Here is a 23259-nt window from a genome sequence, read left to right as displayed (position 1 = left end):
CAGGGGCGTAGCCAGGATTTGCAACGTTGTATGCACGACTATCTGAGCGGAGCGCCACCATCGGTTGGCGCGGAGCGTACAAGAAAATTTTTGGTTTTATAAACCCCTCAGATGGCCGGAAACGGCCCTTCCCGAGTGTTCATTCTGGTTCCCTGGCCTCTTGCTAACTTGAGACACCTGAATTTTTATGTAGAAAAAGGGCACATTTTTAACCTGAGGAAAAGTGGGGGGGGCACGTGCCCCCTGTGCCCCCCCCCGGTTCCGCCGCCCTTGCCCTTTATGGTGTGCAAGAAATCCCACCTGACTGGACTAGTATTGATTTTGATTAAACTGTTAAATTTATTCATCAATAATAATAAATAAATCCTGCTTAAAAATAGAAGATATGATTGCATTTGTATGTATGTGTGTCTTTTTTTTTTTGTATTTTTTTGTAGAGTATAAGGCACTATATTATACGGCAAAATGGAAATGCTTGCCTTCATTTTACATCGCAAACTAAAGTAGCTTTGTCTTGTATCACTTGTGCAACCAAATGAAGAAGGGAAAAGGCGATGGTTTGGCTTTGCCGTCTGTTGATTATTGCCAGTGAAAAGCTTTGTAAGTGGTCAGGGTAATATACCTTAGCGGAAAAAGAAACCCACCTGCCCACAACGGGATTTTTTCTCAAATGGCGTACCATACATTGATTATGTTCCGTTTGACGCTATGATATATTCATTCGGTATTGCAGGAATGTAAGAGCTGTTCCGTTTTCCTCCCCGTGAGTAACGTCGAAATTCAAGATTTAGAGAGTTATAAATTAAGTTCCATTTGAGTAAGTATGGCAGATGATATTTTAAATATAAGAAGGAAAGAGTATAAGCACGAAAATTACAAATATTCTTTTTATCCTGAAAGTGTCATTAGGAAATTTGAATTTGGAAGGGCAAAAAATGTCGACACCCACAATGAGTCAACAATGACAATGTACCGGTGTACGGTACGGTTTGGACAGTGCAGTGGTTGTTCAAAATAAACACAAACACCGAATGTGAAGTTGAGAATAGATTCGACATAGGGAAGAGATTTTTCTTTCTGAAGGCTTGATTCGAATAGAAAAGTGTTTGTAAGTCTTTATTGATAACACTCGTTTTATGGACCATGCTGATCTCACCTAGTATTAGGCTGGCAATCAAAAATTATGTCATAACCGCATAGTCCTACTACAGTAAGATAGAATTACTGTAGTGTAGGCTAAGCTAATGTAGTTCTGAGCCATATATGACTCTGCTGTAGCCTGTAGTTTAGCCTAACCGATGTTATACTTACAACTTATAGGCATAGGCTATACTCAGTAATACCAACTTTGATAGACCTGGCCTAGGTTCTCCTATGGTGTTGTATTTGGCATAGGGTAGTATAGCCAACACTAATTTCACCATTCTAAGAGAATTGTACAAATGTTCTTCTAAATGATATGGTAATGATGGTCTCTCATCATAATTTTGCTCTCCTGATTCCAGCCATGGTTTGTTATGATTCATCAGAATGAGATTAAATATTTAGCCTAAGGACATAATAATTAATATTTTCCTAACATTGGGCATGAGTTACCACATCATTCTTGTGTATGGGTGAAATATTTCATGGCAGTGGCACAAAATACAATATAGATTTTCTTTATATTTCGGTATCTGTTTTAGCCATGTTTGGTCGTCATTTTGGAATACATAGCCTAAGTAAGTTTTACATGCCTAGGCTATCTACAGTCTGCTGGGTTCAAAATGACACTCTCATGAAATAGATGATAGTATAATAACATGAGAAAAGTAGCATCGTAAATTACATATCTAGCAAGGTATCATTCTCACACGAGCATGCCACATATATTATAAGCACTAAAGACCTTAATGGCCTCTAGGCAATTATTTTTATTTTTATTCAGTTTCCGAGATGATCAGATTTCTGTTTTGTCAGCCAAAATCAGCTTTGGTGGTCATCTGGCTACTTACTAGTTGTTTAAATCAAATTCCTCAAAAACGTAACATGAGAAATTTGCATCACCCTACATAATATAAAAAATATTGTTCGACCTATGATCCACCCAAAGGAGAGTTTCACTAAGCCTAGGCAATAGTGAGTTCCTTTTTTCAGACAACTCAAGTAGCTATTCAAACAACCAAACGTAAGACCTCTTGTCCAAGGGGCAACCGAAAAAAATCCATAAAAAATTTGCCATGAAATCACACAGCATTTGTGAACTGTGGAATTATTTAAGAGTACATTGGTGTTGTGTTTTATGTGTGGTTACAACCAGTAGATAATCATAAATGTTTTTACATGTCCTAATCATTCCTCATTATACAATCAAATGCCAAAGTTGTGTCACTATGACCTTAAGGTTCATAATAACACTTGAAATGACCTACACTCCTCTCAAAGTATGGACAATTCTATGTTTTTCCTATGTTTGTAGGCCAGGTACATGCAACAGTGCCTGTGTATATAGGTTAATACACGAAATGCTCAGACGATCAACTTTGTTGGGTTTTTTTTCTTTTCAGATGATCAAGACTATCAGCAAATTTTAAATTTGTATTAAAACCTTATACTTACACTATAGTCAGTAACCTGGTCATCAGTTTTAATATACAGCCTACTTTTGTTATCTTCATCATTTTAAATCTGATAACGTGTAAATCTTTACTTTTTTGTGGAATTTTGCCATCATAATCAAATTGACAAAATCCAGACATTTTCTGGACCTTTCTTCTTGCAAACTTTGGTGCCCTTTGAGGTGTAGCCTGTGTGTTACATTTGCCTTAATCATACTTCACTTATTCCTTTTATTTATGATTTTCTCAAATAGGTGAAGGTGACTGCTGATAAGAAAATAGAGCACATCGCCAGCTAACATGGCAACTACTGCCACTGTTACTCCAACAGGGACATTAACCTTACAATGGGACCCAAAGAATCTGGAGATAAGGACCTTCTCTGTAGAGAAGACATTAGAGCCCTTGGTTACGCAGGTATTGTCTGTTGTTAACCTAAATGTCCTCACTGTTGTGGCAGACAGATCTGCAGAGCATGTGTGATATAAGAAGTAGGAATCTTTGTTGTGTTTGTAATGAATGTTTCCCGTAATATTATCCCAATGGTAGGATTTAGGAAAATAATGATATGTCTCTACATGGTGGTATATGTCTCACAGTGGACTGTGTACCTGATGGCATTAAAATAGCTCCATACTTACACACATTTGTTTCTATATTCCAGGCATGTTATCTCCTTGCAATATTAATGATTGCTAAAAGTACACAGTAAGAGGGTATTTGTGGTTTTTGCCCTTCAATTTTTTGCAGACAACAAGGATTGTGAAGATAAAGAGAATATAATACCTCAATAAGGTCAAATGGTTTTAGGCAGACAATAAAATGCTATATTGGAATTTGAATATAATTGACTTTCTGACAATTATTCCGGTGAATTTCAACGGTAAAATGTGACATTCTCACACAATGCTTAGAAATTAACTTCATGAGATAACATTGATCCTGGAATGTGTACATGAGTAGAAGTTATTGTCTTCCATCCTTTTGTTTTAATTTGGTGGTTGATTAAAACGTGTCAAAGGTTTATCGTCTTCCCTTCCAACAAAGGTCACCACCCTCGTCAACACTCGCACGTCTAACATGAAGAAAGGTCGGTCCAAGAAAGCCCACGTGCTAGTAGCAGCCGTCATCAAAGCGACCGAGAAGTTTGTTGAAAAGGGGGAGGAGATTGCACCAGAGATTCCGGAGATAAAGGCAGAACTTCTCAAAGCTGTTGATGAAGTCAAGCAAACTGGTCAGTACTAGTTTTTAACCAGAGATAAATTGATAAATACCCCATTGAAGCAAATATGCTTCAGAATGGATTCAGGGTTTGATTAAAAAACGACATGGTACCCAAGGATTAAATTGGAAAACCAACTTTTTAAAGCATTTGAAAACCAAAATTGTCTTAAGTTTTTAAAGTCTCGCTGCTCTTTAGTGCTTGCTAGCTGCTGGCATCTAAGTCTGTGTAGCTAGTCAAGCCACTATAATTGATGATCTTCTCATATTTAAAGGGTAAGTAAGATTTCACATGAAGAAAGATGAAAACTGGAAGTGTTGTTTGACACTGATGCAAAAAGAAGTCTGCTTCCTTGGAAGTTAGTTGTCAACATCTTACATACCGTACAACAGTAGTTAACAGAAAATGATTCACTTCAGTGTGTGGAGAAATTACAGTTTCTTCTGTTTTGCTATTTGTCTCCGTGTCGTAGGTGAAGAGATGAGAGAAGCCTCATCAGAATTTGCAGACGACCCTTGCTCATCCATGAAGCGTGGGGCCATGGTGAGGGCGGCCCGGGCACTTTTGTCGGCAGTTACGAGGCTCCTGATTCTAGCTGACATGGTGGACGTACATCTCCTCCTGAGGACTTTGATGGATGTGAGTAACGGGTAGAGTTAACCGTTTGATTATGAAAATGTTTTGTAAGGTTATTAAAGTGGGAACTTGCCTGGTGGCTGGGCTGTTCCCAATCTACTGCTGAACTTATGAATATACCCTCCAAAAAACCCCTATTCCCTCTTGGCAAGAGAAAAGTGGGAACTTGCCTGGTGGCTGGGCTGTTCCCCATCTACTGCTGAACATTGAGGCATTTAGCTTAATACACTAACACACTGTATCACTGTTTGAAACCCATTGATGTGCTTCTGCTATTTATCCTTACTATTTTCTTTCCTGCAGGTTGAAGATGACTTGGAGAGGATCAAGCAGTCCAGGGACCAGCACGAACTTGTCGGCAACTTCAAGGCTTTTGGAAGGAACATGATGGAGTTCAATGAACTCTCTGGTAGAAGACAAAATGTAAGTTTAGTCCAAAGTTGGCTACACACTGCCTCGACACAAGGCAGTGTGAATTAACCCTTTCTGTTGTGACATATTTTTTGATAGTTGTAAAAACCATAGAAAGGAGTTCCCTCCATTGTCATTTTTCATGGATTTTCTGTGTTTTTTCCATTTCTCAGGATTTGAAAGACCCCAGAAGACGTGATGAAATGGCAGCCGCTAGAGCAGATCTTCGTAAACACAGTGCTATGCTCTTCACATCTTCAAAGGTAAGTAAGCTAGGTGGGAAGGAGGATGGGGAGGGGGAATGCGAGAAGTATAAGAGTCTACTAGGATCATAGTTACTGTTTCTTGTAAATGTTCTTAGTGGTTCTAAGAAATGACTAATATTTTCTAATTTAACAGCCAAGTTTATGACCTAAAAGCTTTATACGGTTTTGCCAATGACCTTTGGTTCTCAATGCACAGTGAGGAGAGAGAGAGTCATCCTCTACAGCAGGTATTTGGAATAATTTCCATTAGGTATTATTAGTGTTTGGTCCCATGTGACATGTCATTGAATGACAATCTTCAATAATACTTTTCATCTTTGTGCTACTTTTGAACATATAATTCAAATGAATTTCCTAAATGCTGTATATACCAAACAGTCAGATATCTTTGTTGCTCTCCTGGTCAAGCTTAAATAGTTAAGCAACAACCAAACATGTCACAGGATAACCAGTTTATTTGGAAACTTCTTTCTTTGGAAGGTTTATTTTTGGAAAGGTTTATTTGGAACCTTCACAACAGTAGCCTGAGAATATTAGCATAATGGAGTTAATTTGACTATTTGTGTTGGAAAAAAGCTAAGGGACAATGTTCATATCACTTTATATTGATGAAACTATCTGTAACTTGGCAGTTTTTTTGTTACCTTTCCATTTTTGTAATCGTCAAACAATTCATCTTTTTTTGATATTCTGAATGATACTCCTTTACAGTGTCACTGTCAAAAAATTGATGTGATTTAAATTCAATCTCCCTCATAGCACATTAGTCTCAAGAGTCCCTCTGTTTGTTACCTTAAAAAGTACAGTAAAACATATCAATGATCCGTGTCTCACACATGAAGGCGTTAGCTAATTAGTAATTCATCCCTTCCCAGGCCTACCTACGCCATCCAGACGTTCCCGCAGCTCGGGAGAATCGAGACTTTGTCTTCCAGCAGATGGAAGATGCCATGAATACAATCTCCAACGTAACCCAGGCAACCGGTGCCTCTCAGCCAGATATGAATATTGAGGGCGCTGGAGAATTGATAGCAGCACTCGACGGATTTGACGTAAGTGATCGAAATTCTTGTTTACCGGTTACAGCACAGTCCTTGTGGAATTTTTAGAAATTCTATATTTTCAAAATGTGTCTCATTAATGAGTGACTGGCTCAAATATCTCGTTGTAGGATGAAATGATATGCGAGATCACTACTTTGAGTATTTGAAAACAATAGATATATCAGGATGAAGGACGTGCCGATAGATTCCATATGAGTGAAATTACAAGTATTTCATATCTGTCTGACACATAACAACTGATCAATACACAAAATAATTCGGAAAAATATTGAGAAATAGCGAAAAGGAAATGAATAAAAAAGTATGAAGTCTTGCATGTGACCTGATGTCTAGTGATAGTTATTGTTTGGTATATAGCATATCAGACTAAAACTTTTTTGCATTAAATTTCATATAGAAACATTACATGTATGCTGCTTGATATTCTCAAACTTTGATTCAGAAATGGAGAAACTTTAAAATTTAAACAAAAAACAAGAGGGAGAAGTCCTGTAATGATATAAAAAACAATTTTTTATAGTGAACAGAAGAGATTGTTCATGTTAAGATAATCATGTAACATTGTCAGTTGTAAGCAAATCCAGAAAAATGACAAACTTTTTTTTTCAAAGAATTTACTGGCAAGAAAAGTGAGATGCGTTGTTATTTATATCCCTTAAGTCATCCTTAGTAAAGATGAAATTTGTTCTGCATAATCTTTCAAAAATAATAATAACAGTATCAAAAAATACCAAAGACCAAATGTTAATTTGCAAATTGTTTTTCTTTTTTATTATTGATCGGTACCGCAGAGAAGCGTGATGATGAATCCATTGGAGTACAACGAGGTTCGGACTCGTCCGTCCCTGGAGGAGAGATTGGAAAGCATCATCAGTGGTGCCGCTATCATGGCGGACTCGTCCTGCACGAGAGATAACCGCAGGGAGAAGATTGTGGCGGAATGTAACGCCGTCAGACAGGCGTTACAAGATCTGTTATCGGAATACATGAACTGTGTAGGTATTCAGGACTGTGATCGTGAGAATAGTATTACAGTTAATGATAAAGCTAGATCAACACTCTCTAGTGCACCCTAAGGCACCATTATGCCCTGCCTCTCCCCCCTCTTATTTTAAGACTAGTCCAGAGGTTTGTCATACAAATGATAGATAAAAGAAAAATATGCAAAACATCACTACAAGCATATATATGCATATCTGACTAACTGGTTGAGAGAAAATAGCATTGTAACAATAAATAAATATGTAAATAAGTCATGTTTGTATTACTAAACATTTATGAGGGGGTGGGGGTTGACTGTTGAGGTTACTTTGTAATGTCAGGATGCTTTGATGAAGTGTTGTCTTGCATTTTTTGGAGTTATTTGTAGTAAAGATTGAAACCTCTGGACTAATCTTTTAAATAGAAAGTTTGTATTGCTTTATGGAAAGTTTCAGAGATGTCTATTGGCCTTGGAGGGATTTTGTCATGGGGGAGGAGAGGGGATGTGTGTTTAGAGGCCCCATTACATGACTGTTAATAGCATGTAGCTGTTGATAAAGATTCTACAGTTGCAACAAAAGAAATATTTATCTTGTTTTGATTTTTCTCCTCTTTTTTTAAAATTCTTCCTGTATAACTTTGTGCAGAACAGCTGCAGTACATTATTAAGTAAGGTTATTTGTGTCACCATTTGCAAATACTGAGTTGATGGAAGTTAAAGTATAATTAGATAGAAAATTGTTAAACAGATGAGAAAGAGCTCATCCAAGTGCAAAAGCTCAAAGGAAAAAGTAAATGATGTAAAATCAGTGGATATGGTTCTTAGGTAAGGAACAGTCTCCTCTCCGGAGCAGAATTTACAATCCAACCAAGAAGATATCATGTAGTTTGTGAGCATGTGAAGCATATGAAGAACATGAATATGGCTCGCCGTTACTACCCCTTCGAATCAATGGGATGCCTTTGGAAAAATTATTTTGAAACTTGCTCAATTGACGAAACAATATTTACCTTGATGTTATGTGTTGATTGTTTTCAGGCCCATGCTGGCAAGGAAAGGAGTGATCCACTGGACGATGCAATTGATAAAATGTACAAGAAAACCAAAGACTTGCGAAGACAGGTAAGACATATGAGTTGTAACTGTGGCTGTTAGGACGGCTGTTTGTATAGCTGTTAAAGTGATTTTTAGAGGGGCAGTTAGAGGAGCTATTGGGGTGGTTGTCAGTGGCTTTTTAAGAATGGATGTTTGAGAGATTTGAGAGTTGCTGCTGTAGTTAAAGTGACTGCTAAAGTGAATATAACACTGGGTGTTGGAGTGGATGTTAGAGTGACCGTCAAAGATCCTGAAATTATGATTCAGGGTTTGATTCCCAAGTTTGTAATGTCATGTCTGAACTTTCTGTTTGCAAAATGTTTGTCAAACCTTGATTCGAAATAGTCTCCGTCTGTAATGCTTTAAATTGTGCAGCATGTAGCAGCTTTAAGATATATCGATAGTCCAAGAAAGTGTCGGTCTTCTGTTAGAGCTTTCAAACAAAACTAGCTCTTCTTCTGAAGACGTTTCACATCATACACCCTTTAGTACACCATTAGTGGGATAAGGTGTCTTTTTTCAGTTTAGAGTGTTACTTGGCAAACTGTCACCAAATGCATTCGCGGCTCATCTGTTTTTTCTTAGCTTCGCAAAGCTGTCGTGGACCACGTGTCAGATTCGTTCTTGGAGACCAATGTTCCAATTCTGATTTTGATTGAAGCCGCCAAGAGTGGCAACGAGAGAGAAGTGGAGGAGTATGCTAAAATATTCCAGGAACATGCCAATAAACTTATTGAGGTGAGCCAAATATTCTTGATTTTAATTCCTCCCCCCCCCCTTCCCCATCCCTGTGCCTTTCCAGTACACATGAGCCGTCAATTGTATCGATTACCAGGTTGAAGCATATGTTCTATGTAAATGTAGTCATTGCAAATTTGGTACAAAGTAAATTTGTACATTATTGTTAGCTGACTGCTATCCCTGGGTTGTAAACCTTATCTAGGATTTAGGCAAAGCATATTTTATAGATATGTATTGGTTCGATTTGTTGGTATGCTTAACAGTCTAAACCAAAACTAGCATTTAGGTGAAGCATATGTTGTTATTATTTATCAATATTTGCATTTGGTTTGGTGTCCTTCACAGGTTGCTAACCTGGCATGTTCCATGTCTAGTGATGAAGAAGGAGTTAAGATGGTGAGGATGGCGGCTGCTCAGATAGATACTCTTTGCCCTCAGGTAAGACCACTATTCCCCAGTGTTAATGTTATCGTTTGTTTTCTTGTAATGTTATTAATGTTCGTGTCATTATTGTACATCATTCTTCTAATATTTTCAAGATATATTTTCAAGATACCACTAAGGTTGTAGGAGTACCACTGAAGAATCAGAAATCTATTTGGATTATAAAACTATTGTAGAAATAATGGAGAAAATGTGTATCCTTCTGCAGAATTCTATTCTGACCATTCGGTTTTATGCCACTCTTTATTAAGGAGAGACATTTTATTTACAAATGTGAAAATGCTTCACTTTTCACTTTCACTACAGGTGATAAATGCAGCCAGAACGCTGGCCGCTCGGCCCCGCAGTAAGGCTGCGCTCGACAACATGGACGTCTTCAAGGACCAATGGGAGGCAACGGTCAAGCTGCTCACCGAAGCAGTCGATGACATCACAACCATCGATGATTTCCTGGCAGTGTCAGGTAAGCTGTAAACTTTATTGGAAAGGTTTTGCAATTTTTTGTTCAACTTGTTTTATGATGCTTTATGCTACCTGATATTTCTTAGAATTGAAATATTTTTATATTATGATTTCAATAACTCAAGTATGTAAATATATTTATTCCTCTGGACTGGGTGACAACCGATTTATCTTTGTTCGCTGCTGTTATCATCCAAACTTTACAATGTAAACATTCCGATTCTCTCCACGCTCGTCTGTTAATGGATGACGCTCGTCAACATTGTGATGTCCTATAGAAAATACAAAATAAATAAAATAAAACCTGTTAGGAAACTGCTTATTGCTCATTAACCTATGTGTATTCTGTGCATGCTTTTGTCCCTTCTGTTACTGTTACTTGTCATTTAGCCTTTGAAGAAGATCCTGCTAGGATCGAAACGTCAGGCCAACTTACTTTTACACATGATAGAAAATACCATAGAGATCAGATTACTACCGTAATGTCATCCAAAGAATCCTACTCTCTCCCTCTCTCCACTCTGAAACCTTTCCTTCTCTCTCGTTTTCTTATACAGAGGGTCACATATTGGAAGACGTAAACCAGTGTGTAATGGCTCTGCAGACTCAGAATCCAGAATCCTTGGACCGTACGGCAGCTAACATCCAGGGACGCTCCGCCCGCATCTGTGCCGTGGTCGATGCCGAAATGTTAAACTATGAGCCTGGACTATACACCGACAAAGTCAGTGATGCCGTACTGATCTTAAAAGAACAAGGTCTCATATTTCTACAATTTCTTGATGTATACATTTATTTTCGTAAGAGCCGCAATGATAAACACCGACAATGGCACCTACCACCCCAAGGCCCTCTCCTCACTCCTGTCCTGATTGGACTAAGTATCCTTGACTGCCAAAAACTATCTATCAAAATGTTCATAAAATTACTCATAGGACTTTGTGATGGACTTTAGTAAGAATATTCCTTGGCAGACAAAGTGAGACTTTTGTTTAGGTAAGAGGAAACACTGTAAAGTTAGTTCAAACCCTCAATATTGTCAATATTTGTCAAATATTGTCAAAAACTTTCAATATCGGGTTTCTGATTCTGGAGCTGGTCGTTTGAAAGTAAACTATTTTCACCAGATATCCCCCATTCTTTACTTTTGGAAGTTGATCATAGTAATTGGTCTGTGATGTCGTCATGGCAAAGTTCCTTCGAGAGCCTTTTAATTTGTTTCCTATTACAATGTTGTTGTTGTTGAATTGTCCATGTAATACATTTGCAATGTGTACCAAGTTTTTCAATGTTGTCTACATGGAGAATTCCTCGGATATATGTTACTTGTTTGTAAGAATATACTTTTCCAAAGTGGATAATTGATTTACACAAAAAGAAGAAATGAAGATAAACAAGAAACATGTCAGCTCAAATGCTGCGATGATATATTACTAACTCAATTATCGACCAAATTCAGTCATAAAAATTTCACCAAATTTGAAAGAATTTCTATCGCCATGATACAGAATGCTAGAAGGTTTTGTGTTTCGATCTGAACGTTTAGAAAATTTCCACTAATTTTTGATAGACAATGAATTCAAGCCACTAGAATATTTCTATAGGAGATTTAGTGCATAGGTATCTTACATATCACAGAAAGGTTGTTCATATTCCATTAAAACAGTTTACAAATTTGACCTCAATATAACCTCACCATTCTAAGAAGCGTTACTCATAGTTTTATTGTTGTGCTTGATTGAAACCTTTCGATTGGTATTCTGTTATATGCCCCTTTAGTTCATAATGGTCGCAATTTAAACGTTTTAATGATTTTCAGAGTGGTATTTGGATGGTTGGTAACACATCCTTGTGCCCTTGTAATGTCTACATTTAGTAGGAACCCAACCAACTTTTGTTGTGAGAACAATGACATGAATAGCTACTTTGTACACTATATCCTGTTTGTTAACAATGCTTCATTATTTGCCCAAAATTCTTCAGACAATTGGTCATAGGTAAACTTAGTTTGAGTTTTGATGACAGGTCGAAAATTGCTAATATATAGGAACCCTGATATCTATTCTCATGTATGTAGTTAATTCATTAAAAGATGACAAATATCTGAAAAAGTAGCATTTCAGAGACTGTGAGAGAGAAGGAAAAAAAACAATTACTGTCAATTATATTAAAGAGATTTATGATGTTTACCCTCTTGTACAGTTATCCCAAACTTTTCTGGGATGGTGGATGTTGCCATCCAGGCTCTCACAATGGAACCACCTCGAGACCCAGACGACAACGAGTTCATCGATGCTTCCAGGATGGTCTATGATGGGGTTAGGGAGATTAGGAGGACAGTGCTTATGATTAGGGTGAGAATCTAAAACTCTTTGTCTCTAATTTAGAATGGTTTGAAAAGCTAATGCAAACGTGAATGGTACATGTGTGTGTGGGGGGGGGGGGGCGTGGGGGTAGAGACGTGTGTGAGAAGTACTGTAGAAGTTATTAAATGGATGGAAGATATTGGTGTGGGAGGACAGTGCTTATGATTAGGGTGAGAATCTAAACCTCTTGTCTCTAATTTAGAATGGTTTGAAAAGCTAATGCAAACGGGAATGGTATATGTGTGTGTGTGGGGGGGGGGGGGGGGTGGTAGTAGAGGCATATGTGAGAAGTACTGTAGAAGTTATTAATGGATGGAAGATACTGGTGTGGGAGGACAGTGCTTATGATTAGGGTGAGAATCTAAACCTCTTGTCTCTAATTTAGAATGGTTTGAAAAGCTAATACAAACGGGAATGGTACATGTGTGTGGGGGGGGGGGGTGGGGGTAGAGGCGTATGTGAGAAGTACTGTAGAAGTTATTAAATGGATGGAAGATATTGGTGTGGGAGGACAGTGCTTATGATTAGGGTGAGAATGTAAACCTCTTGTCTCTAATTTAGAATGGTTTGAAAAGCTAATACAAACGGGAATGGTACATGTGTGTGGGGGGGGGGGTGGGGGTAGAGGCGTATGTGAGAAGTACTGTAGATGTTATTAAATGGATGGAAGATACTGGTGTGGGAGGCCATCGTTAGGGTTGATTCTTGTGGACAGGTCTCATAATGACGGGACATGTCGATGATTGTTCACCGGAAAAGCGTTATGGATCAGATGAAATATTATATCTCAGCATTGTGCTGTCCATTTGATACATTAGAAAATTCACATAAAGTAGTGTCAAGAAAGCTTAGCTGCTGGTACATCTGAATAGGTTCTACATCAATATTAAGGCCTGTAGGGAAACTCAACTTCAGTTAGTTCAGTGTTTACAGAATGCCTCAAGTGGCAAGAATGATTACCCAAGTCTGTATGAAAGTGTACTCATCTAAACATCAGCCCTGTGACAATTTCACTCTGCTTCCCAGTCACCTGCAGGAAAGTGTGTTAGATTCCTTTTTGTAACGTTTGTGCTGTATTAGTTACACCTTATAAATTCAATGCTATATTCAGTATCCATTAGTAATCTATCAGAAAATGTACTCGACTTTTAGTACCAGTATAAACAAGATGAGTACAAGTACTAGTAGAATTCTCGTTGGTGTGAGTACCATTTATGAGTACCATTTATGAGTACAAGACTGTAATCGCAAGTATGAGTATATATTCTTGTACTAGTTTCTATTAACCCAGAGTTTACAGTAGAAGTTAATGACAAATATTTTACAGGCTCGCTACAAGCCTGGCATATATCAGCAATGTAAATATAGTCTCCTCATTTATGAAATACATTTTTACTTTCCTTCAAATATTTATGTCATTCTTGCTGATCAATTGCTATTTGCATGGATTTTTACATGATCTTCTTAAATATTTTATACCCTTTTCATTCTGTTTCTTTGTAGCCATTGGATGAGATTGAATCAGATAGTGAAGAATATGAACAGCAGCCTTACGATAACAGGAGTAAATGTAAGCTGGATTTTTATTTCCTTTGTGTTACTACTGTAATCTTCAACATTGCACCTTGTATGGTTTATTTAATTTTCATTATTACCAATAATGTAAATTTGATATTTTTCCAGGGGTTCATTTGGTGTATAAAGGATGGCTTTAGGTAGAATTTCAGTCTTGATTTGTCAAAACCCAAAATAAAAAAAAATAAAAAATGGCTAGGACAATTTCAGTAGGTATTTATTTTATCAGAAATGCTCCTTTAAGGCCACATTTAATAATGTGGTCAGCTTCTTAGTGCAGGCCTAAATGTTAATCCATTGTTGTATAAATTCTAATAACTGAACCCAAACATGTTTTTCAACTTCATATAAACAACAGAGTACCCTTGGGGGGGGGGGGGGGACATTTCACACACTGTAAACATTACATTACTGTCATTTTTTTCCATATGCATTCTTTTTTTTAAGGATAATCATATGCTATCCATGTGGTTTAACATTTGGTCTCATGAATTACATCTTTCTGTTGAGGCCAAAAACGTTTTTCAAAAACATTTTGTGTAAACTTAAATTTTTATGGAAGCTGTTGTATTTAGAATTCCTCTTCTTCATTGTTGTTATATTTGTTACTGACAAATTTACAATAGTCAAGTTGTGACTAAGTTTAATCCCGAGTGATCCATGATGGCATGAGAAACAGAAATTATTAAACAAAACTAGAACATTTTATTCCTAAACCTGTTTGAAATGTTTATAAATGTGTTCAGTTCTGGTACAAAAGTGGAAAAATAAACGTAAGTTTCTGTTACGAAAGTCTTACTTGAGTTGATGACAAAGATGGTAGTGTAACTGATGATTTTCTGTTTGTTAAAATTTGTTTCTCCGTTTAGCGAGTTACCATACCGAGGCGGAGGAAAACCTACCGGAAGGAGTAACCTCCAGGGTGAGTAGCATATTAAACGTCAAGCAGCTGCTTGTGTTTCCCACTTAACTGTTTCTCGTAATTTAGATATGCTGTAACACACAGAAAGGTAAGAAACTGATCTCTTGTGAACCTGTGTGTGTGTGTGCACTTGTTTTGTATTCTGACTGAGGACTTGAACAAAAGTATTCCAGGTCCTCGGATGTGATTTCTAAAGAATCACCACTTCCTCGAAAGAATTCTATTGTTATGGGGTATTGTTAATGTAAGGGAACGTGGATTTGAACTATGGAAAAAACAATGGGGTCCTCGGTCTGAATACAAGTAAAACACATCTGCTTGTGTGGGTGTGTGTGCATGAGGTTGACACCCTTAGCGTTTAAACACTTAAACTCCAAAGAAAGTAAATGATGGATAAACGTTGTGGTATGTGGATTCATGTTACTGAGTAGCGGGTGAGGGCAGGCTACCTTGTAGTACCACATTCGTCTCTTATGATATCATTCTTCACCATGATTAATTAAATTAAATTGTTCATTGTTTCTTTCCTTCATCAGGCCAAGATGAGAAAACTACCATTCTTCACCATCATTAAATTATATTAAATTAAATTGTTCATTATTTCTTTCCTTCATCAGGCCATGATGAGAAAACTACCATTCTTCACCATCATTAAATTAAATTAAATTGTTCATTATTTCTTTCCTTCATCAGGCCATGATGAGAAAACTACCAGATGAAGAGAGAGAGAAGATTCTAGAACAGGTGGAGCTGTTTAGAATCGAGAAAGCTAAACTGGACCAAGAGGTTGCTAAGTGGGATGACAGCGGCAACGACATCATCATCCTGGCCAGACAGATGTGTATGATCATGATGGAAATGACAGATTTCACCAGGTATGAACAAAACAAGAGATGGCCTTGCCTCTTGTTTCCTCCTCCCCACCCCCCCTCCCCCTTCTTCCCTTTCCCCTGTGGATATGCCACCAAAGCTCTTTCCTGGGAGGTTTCTCTGAGTGTCTGAGTATCTTGTTGGATGCAGGGATATTTCTGATATTTGGAGGATAGCCACACATGATGCACGCACTGCTACCTTTCAATTCTTGCATCGATCTTCTCCCAACTGTATTGTACCGAAAGATCGGATAAGAAAAGTTCTTTTTTTTTCAAAGCATATCTGAATTATTTTCCAAAAGGAGGGAGGACCCACACCTCTATGAAACAGTTGCATACTTCAGATTAAGTAAATTATGAGAACTGTAGAAACCTTCCGAATTTGTCAAAAACATAAGAAATACCCCCCCTCTCCCCACCCCTCAATTTAAATAAAATCTCCCCTTTGTATTAATATGTACTGAACATGAACACATTGCCAACACAGTCTCTTTACAATAATCATATCTAATAATCAATTTGACAAATTTGAATACGATGCAACAACTTTAGAAAAACTGTCAACTTGCAAAAATATCTGAAACAAACAAAATCTCAGTTCAGCCAGTTTGGGGCATGGTGGAATACTTTGTATTATTCTCAGGGAGCATTCCACTAGTTGTTTGCATGTATAAAAATAAAATGGTTGAAAATGGGAATATGGTTGTAATGATCTGTCAGTAAAGTAGTTGCTATTAATGAGTTGTTTACTTGTTTACTACACGGTCTTCTTGTGCATCTTTTGCAGAGGTAAAGGACCACTAAAGACAACCATGGATGTGATCAATGCTGCCAAGAAGATTGCAGATGCTGGCTCCAAGCTTGATAAACTTGCCAGGGATATCGCAGATAAGGTGAGATATATTAATATCATCATGATGATGTTAGAGACAGAATCATCTCTGAGTTTGTTGACATCTTTAGTCTCAGCAGGATGATAAAGGGCAACATAAAATAGCACGATGAATACCAATGCCAAGAATCAATTGAATTCTGAAAACGAAATTCTAATGCTCAAACTCACAGAATTCTGTAAGAGATTTTAAATACTTGGAAGCACAGATTTCTGAAACGTAGAATTCTAATATCAAGAGTCATATTATACTGAAAAACAGAATTTTAATACCTAGAACCATTGAATTCTGAAACAGAATTTTCATACTCAGAAATATAGAATTCTATCCCTTGCACCATTTACTAGTTTCTGAGATTCTAATATCTAGACTCATATTATTCTGAAACAGAATTTTCATACCTAGTACCATTGAATTCTGAAACAGAATAATCAGAAACATAGAATTCTATCCTTAACACCATTAACTAGGTTCTGGAATTCTTATATCAAGAATCATATGATTCTGACACAGAATTTTAATGCACAGAATCGTCAATGTTTGAAACATAGAATTCTAATATCCTAGCCACTTCAGCTTTTGATGTAGGTAGTCCGAATGATTTATCTATATGCCTACATACTAACAGCAGTGTACTTTAATCGCAGTTGCTAGTTATATGTATGCTATATATCTACATAGCCTCTTTGGAGCACTTTAATGTTAGTGCAAATGTAGGATAAAAATTTAATTGCAAGAATGAATTTTGTATCTATATGGTATTTCAAATCAATAGTCGCAAGTTGATTTCTTCTCCTTCTTTACTCATAATATAACTAAAGTAATTTAAATTAAAGATTTCTAGCAGGTATGAGGTATTTTTAATCCAGTCAGTTGCTGTGATTCATGTGTTCTTTGTTTTATTGCAGTGTCCTCATTCATCTTCCAAAGAGGATCTAATTGCTTATCTTCAGAGGATCGCTCTCTACTGCCACCAGTTGAACATCACCAGCAAAGTCAAAGCAGAGATACAGAGCATCAGCGGAGAGGTCGTGGTGTCTGGGGTAGGGAGTTTGTCTATATAAAAACATGATTAATGGGGGGGAGGGGGGGAAGGGGTGGGGGAGGAGTACTGCAATTTATCTGTAGTTATTCAGTAATAAACTTATATGTTAGCTAAATATATCTCAAGAGTTAGAAAGCCAATATTTTTGTAGTAGAAAACCCCATCAAAGCAATGGTCTTGGATGAACACCAAGTTGTATCATACATTCTTTTTCGGTCAGTCTTCGGAGAAGACGCAGACATGTTGTCGCTCTAACCTGAAGAGGCCATGCCATTTTGCAATATGCATGTTGTTTGCTTATGATATCGAAATTAATATCTGGAAAATATCATGTTTTTTTCTTCTTCCTCCCTTCTTCAGCTGGAGAGTGCAACGTCTCTTATTCAAGCTGCCAAGAATCTTATGATAGCAGTGGTGCTGACCGTGAAGGCCTCGTATGTGGCATCTACCAAGTACAAGCGCAAGTCAGGAATAGATGTAAGTAAAAATCTGTGTGTGAGTGACGTCACAGCCAGAAATAATGCTTGTCTCTGGTAGAGATCTGCCATAATGCCCAAAGTTACTGCCACGCCACTCCACACAATCAAAGAAGTCTTCCACAGGGGTATAATTTAGGGATCAAATTTTGTGTAGCAGTTTTGACGGCTATGAATTTTTGTCTCTCGTAAAGTATTAATGTTCCTGCGTATAAAACTGTTACACATTCTGCTACTTGTATAGTAATTTGCATGGCATTTTCCCTATAAGTCATTCCCGCTCAATCTGTCCCCTACACCTACATACAGAAATCATGTCATGTATTGTTTTGAGTTGATGATTTGACACCAATTAAAGGAAGAACCCATTTGACCACAAATTGTATCCACTCTCCGTACAACCCTGAAATGTGGGCCGAGAAGCATTTGTGGCCATTATTCCTCATCTCTGGAATTATTAGGCAATCGCTATAATGTTTGAAAGAGTATGATCATACATTGTCTATTTTGACATGTGTATGTTACGTAAGATGGTCTAAAATGTTATAAATCTTTATCTCTAACTGTTCAAAGTATTTAAAGTACACTGATTCTCCCTCTGTACTCCTCTCTCTGTGTGAGTCGTACATTATCAGTGTTTTTGGACCAGACCGTTTTCGTTTCACTACAGAATTCTTCTTTGTTCTTTTCCAGCTTCAATCCGTACAGTGGAAGATGAAAGCACCAGAGAAGAAGCCGCTGGTACCGATGGAACCTTCAGCCGATATTGAAGCACGGATCAGAAAGTCGGCCAAGAAGAAGGACATCAACCCAGTGCAAGCTCTCAGTGAATTTAGAGAGAAGGGGATTTTTTAAATTTCCCTTGAATTTAGTCATCGTTAGGGTCAATGATTACTGAAAGGCTCTCGGAGGGTTTAGTGTCTCTGACAAGAAAGCCGACTTGCCAAAATTTAGGATCTCCGAAGCAATTTTTTAAAATTCTTGAGGTTTCCATGGGTTGTATATTTGAATAGTTTAATCAGTTACCACGCTGCATTTGCTTTTTCACTCTTAGTAAATCCACCGTGAAGTTGTTAGCCGGTTTGTGAAATGAGGTAATTGCAATTGAAATATCTGATGTCAAAGGTCATTTGAGAATTAACTTTGACACAAGTGGCAATAATAGTGCAAACAAAAGCCCCTTTTTGCATGGACTGACGAGCATAACATACTGATTAATTCCCACTGCACCATTGTAGCAGTGCTTGCCTTTAAATAAACCCTATTTAAGCCATATTTGGATTGGAAAACTATCTGCAATGTTTCTGCATGCTGGCTTTCTAAAGCTAGTAGAAGAGTCTTTTTCAGTTCAAGAAGTAAGACATCAGTACGTTTTTTAGTATTTCGAGCCGTTACAACTTTGTTCTTTGGAAATGCTTAGCAATGAGTCAAACACTTTACCTTCAAGCAATTAATGCGGATAATTTCATATTTGATATTCCAGCCAAAAGACTTTTAAAATTTTTCCCTATTTTTAATTTGTTTTTTTTCCATCTTAAACTTAGGTTAATATGTTATTTGGTGACTGCAGTTAGTGGTACAAACTTTACATGCTTAAAAATGGTGATGAAATTTCCTTTGTTTTTATTATAACTATTCTTTTTGGAAAACATTTATTGAGATGCAGAATTATGAGTAATAGAAATTGTATTCATGGAAGTGGAGAGTATTCCAACCTTGTTTGTATTCAAATTGTTAATGCTGTATAGATAAGTGCCTTGAATTAATGATTTAACTAGGAAAATTTAAAAAACAAAATTTTGTCAGTAACTTGTGGTTTTGTAAGTAATATGTTTATATCTTTGAAATTTTCACAGTACATGAGCCCATTTTCTCTGGTATTCTGCCAATGGTGTTTCACATGGTAACTTTTTATCAATTGTTTTAGATTTTCTGACACTATGGCTGTATCCTCCAGCAGTACTTGTTTTTTGGTATTCTATATTTTATTTTATTTGCTTAGCTTCCATTATACAGGGCAGCTGTTCCTTGTATTCGACTGCATTTGTACTCTTAGATTTCTCTAGGTTGGGCATGCTAAGGTCACCAACCTTGGATGCCTTTGTGTAATTGTTACCAACCATTTTATTAACATTCATTTGAAGAACAAGTACTCAAAAAATTCCCATGAATAGTACACAAAGTAATAGCAAATTCAGGTAGAAGGATATGTCCATAAGGGGAGAATTCTCTTCTTTGAAAGGTAACACCTCACAGGAATTAAAAACAAAACAAAAAACAAATGAGACAATGTACTGACTATTATCTAAAAGAATCTAGTAAAATGTAGACTTCTTTGAAAAACTTTTTACCTTGGTGTTCGTTACTGTATCACTAACTAACGAGCATGTTTTGCTGACATGTTCGCCTCATGTACAAAACACAAAGAAGTTATCACCAAACATAGCATAAATTTAAAAAAAATAAGATGGCCATTAAATAGATCTCTTCCTTTTCTCTGAAATAATAGAAAGGAATGCTGAATACAATTGCTTCTAAAAATTACTGATTATTTTTCATTTGGGAGCTACTGATTTTAAGAATTAAAATTGGCATCTTTTTACTTTGAAATTGAGTGTTTGTAGAACTATCTTTAAGATGGGTTACGATGGCTGCTTTCTCAGCGTGGCTTATCTCTTTATCGAAGATTTTATATTTGTGGTTTGCATAAAATATTCCTGGTTAGAAGTGAGTTTAGATTCCAAAGGGAATATCACAAGCAGTCACTCTTTGTCAAAATGTTTGGTTCATATTCCCTATGGTGTGTAGTGACTACTCTTGTTGTAGTTAATTCAGAGTTAGGTAAGCTGAGTGTGTTAGGCTACTGAAAGGCATTGGCTTTCTGCTAGGTTTTGACTAGGTTTGTATAGTGACTTTTCTTTGTAGTTAGGTCAGAGTTAGGTTAAGCTGATTGTGTTAGGCTACTGAAAGGCAGTGGCTTTCTGCTAGGTTGTGACTTTGAAGTACAAGATGAAGTAACAGTTGCTTTCTTGGCGGAGTAATGTTGAAGAGTATATTGATGGTAATGTTGAGGTGCTGAAATGGACTTATATGATTGCTTAAATCTGAAACAAGCTTTTTGATTAGTTTCTTACATGTTTTTCAATAGAATATGAAGTGATAACAGTACCAAATTCATGCAGTACTTGCAGTACTAGTTTTTGAAGATATTTCAGGTTCCACAAAATAGCATCCTTCAGTTTAACTAAGAGAGATTTCCTTTGATCATTTCATTCACATCTTTCTTTAAGTTAGCACACAGATTTGGAAAAGTTAAGTATGCAGTTTGGTTGTTTTTGGCTTTTTTAAATAAATTTTCAGTTAGCATTCAAAATGCTACCCCCGTTACTTTTGCCTATAAAGTTTTCTGGCGGACTTTATTTGCGGAAAAAATTTGGAATGTTTTCTGACTGCATTTTTATCACATGTGAAGCAGAGCTTTACATGTATAGATCATTATGAACTTTGTCTAGAACAATGATGTCGTTTTACATTTAGGTACTTGCATTTGAACTTTTAGTGATTAATGTGCTTTGTAACTAAAAACTGACCAAAAGATTAATGGGATGGAATACATGGAAAGGACTGAAACATTCTGGGTCCATAGCTATACACTGTCACCTCAGTGGAGAAATGAGGATGATGTTTTAGTTCAGTACTCCCTCTCTCAGAACAAATACAAAAACTTCAAAATTCAGTCATATCAAAGGAGAATGTTATTCTCTGAAAATAGGCTTGATTTGAAGTCAAGTTAGCTTTATGTAGTGATGGCTATGAACTTCATTAGCCCTTTGGGCCATTATATCTCCCATTCTGTACTAGTGATGTCTGTGGAACACATAATGGCTTGGGCCATGACTCCTTTTGATGCCAATGTAGACTAGTTATGTCTGTAGACTACAGCAGTCATTGAGCATTTGTGTCAATAATGTTTTACTGGTGATGTCCTTGGACTCTCAGACCTGTTGTTGTCCTTTCTTGCACTAGTGATATCCTTGTTTCAGATCTCCATGGAACAATGGACTCTTACTTTTACTCTAATTAACCCTATAAATTCTAAGCTTGTGGACTACTTTGGCAATCATTGCACTATATTGCACATTCCTGAAAGTGAATAAAGTAGAAAACTAGCATATGATTGTTTGCCTTCTCTATGGAATTTTGTGTGTGTGTGTAAATAAATTTGTTTTGTAGTCCCTTGACATGTATGTGTACAATTACGAGAGTGATGATGATAAGAGGAAATTGTCCTTAGCTCACTGACCTAGTTTATTCAATTACAATGAAATAGTGGTGATTGACAAACATGATATCCTAACACCAAGTAAAATCTCTTGAACAGACTTCAGAAACAACTTCTGCAATATAGTTGGTCTTTACCTCAGCAAGTCTGGATGTCAGTTTTTGGATGAGACCTAACTCCGATAAACCCTCTGTAGGTACTAATTTATCACATTGTAATATGTGAAAAAAAACGAATGAATAAATGAATGAACGAGACTCTCTTTTGCATCGGTGGTTCAAACCCCGGTGACGTCTTTTGCGATCTTTTACAGCTCGTGCCTACATGGGGAGCTGTAACTATAAGTTAATCGGGCTAATATCTCAGTCCATATAGTGGCGCAATGGCTTGGCGCACTGTTCGAGCTGATGATCGAGACTATCTTTTGCATCCGTGGTTCGAACCCCGGTGACGTCTTTTGCCGATCTTTTACAGCTCGTGACTACACGGGGAGCTGTAAGTATTAGTTAATCCACCTAACATCTCAGTCCATACAGTGGCGCGATGGCTTGGCGCACTTTACGAGCTGATGATCGAGACTCTCTTTTGCATCCGTGGTTCGAACCCCGGTGACGTCTTTTGCCGATCTTTTACAGCTCGTGCCTACACGGGGAGCTGTAGGTAGTAGTTAATCCACCTAATATCTCAGTCCATACAGTGGCGCGATGGCTTGGCGCACTGTACGAGCTGATGATCGAGACTCTCTTTTGCATCCGTGGTTCGAACCCCGGTGACGTCTTTTGCCGATCTTTTACAGCTCGTGCCTACACGGGAGCAGTAAGTATTAGTTAATCCATCTAATATCTCAGTCCATACAGTGGCGCGATGGCTTGGTGCACTGTACGAGCTGATGATCGAGACTCTCTTTT

General features: G+C 37.2%; 1 protein-coding gene across 2 annotated transcripts; it reads left to right on the top strand.

Annotated features, from left to right (window-relative positions):
- Nucleotides 1-672: 672 nt before the first annotated feature.
- LOC139967721 (catenin alpha-2-like) lies at nt 673-22239 on the top strand. 2 transcript variants are annotated; one of them, XM_071971754.1, is made up of 21 exons: nt 673-817; nt 2852-3014; nt 3645-3831; nt 4292-4458; nt 4759-4878; nt 5040-5129; nt 6008-6184; nt 6988-7191; nt 8217-8300; nt 8859-9011; nt 9360-9452; nt 9765-9921; nt 10478-10678; nt 12123-12274; nt 13790-13856; nt 14731-14783; nt 15477-15658; nt 16443-16548; nt 17457-17591; nt 17954-18070; nt 18763-22239. In XM_071971754.1, the coding sequence occupies exons 2-21, from the start codon at nt 2898-2900 to the stop codon at nt 18922-18924; spliced, it is 2724 nt and encodes a 907-aa protein (XP_071827855.1). In that variant the 5' UTR covers nt 673-817; nt 2852-2897; the 3' UTR covers nt 18925-22239. The 2 variants fall into 2 exon arrangements, with proteins under 2 accessions (XP_071827855.1, XP_071827854.1); XM_071971753.1 differs by lacking the exon at nt 673-817 and adding an exon at nt 951-1108.
- Nucleotides 22240-23259: the final 1020 nt, after the last annotated feature.

Source organism: Apostichopus japonicus, chromosome 5, assembly GCF_037975245.1.
Source record: "Apostichopus japonicus isolate 1M-3 chromosome 5, ASM3797524v1, whole genome shotgun sequence".
In the NCBI taxonomy this organism is placed as follows: Eukaryota; Metazoa; Echinodermata; class Holothuroidea; order Aspidochirotida; family Stichopodidae; genus Apostichopus; species Apostichopus japonicus.
This window is presented reverse-complemented; position numbering and strand designations above follow the sequence as displayed.

What these genes read in the sequence shown, in the direction of transcription:
- LOC139967721 (XM_071971754.1), top strand. Translation starts at nt 2,898, where the DNA reads ATGGCAACTACTGCCACTGTTACTCCAACAGGGACATTAACCTTACAA. An exon ending in TTACGATAACAGGAGTAAAT is followed by an intron (nt 13,857 to 14,730) that starts GTAAGCTGGATT and finishes TTCTCCGTTTAG; the next exon opens with CGAGTTACCATACCGAGGCG. An exon ending in GAAATGACAGATTTCACCAG is followed by an intron (nt 15,659 to 16,442) that starts GTATGAACAAAA and finishes CATCTTTTGCAG; the next exon opens with AGGTAAAGGACCACTAAAGA.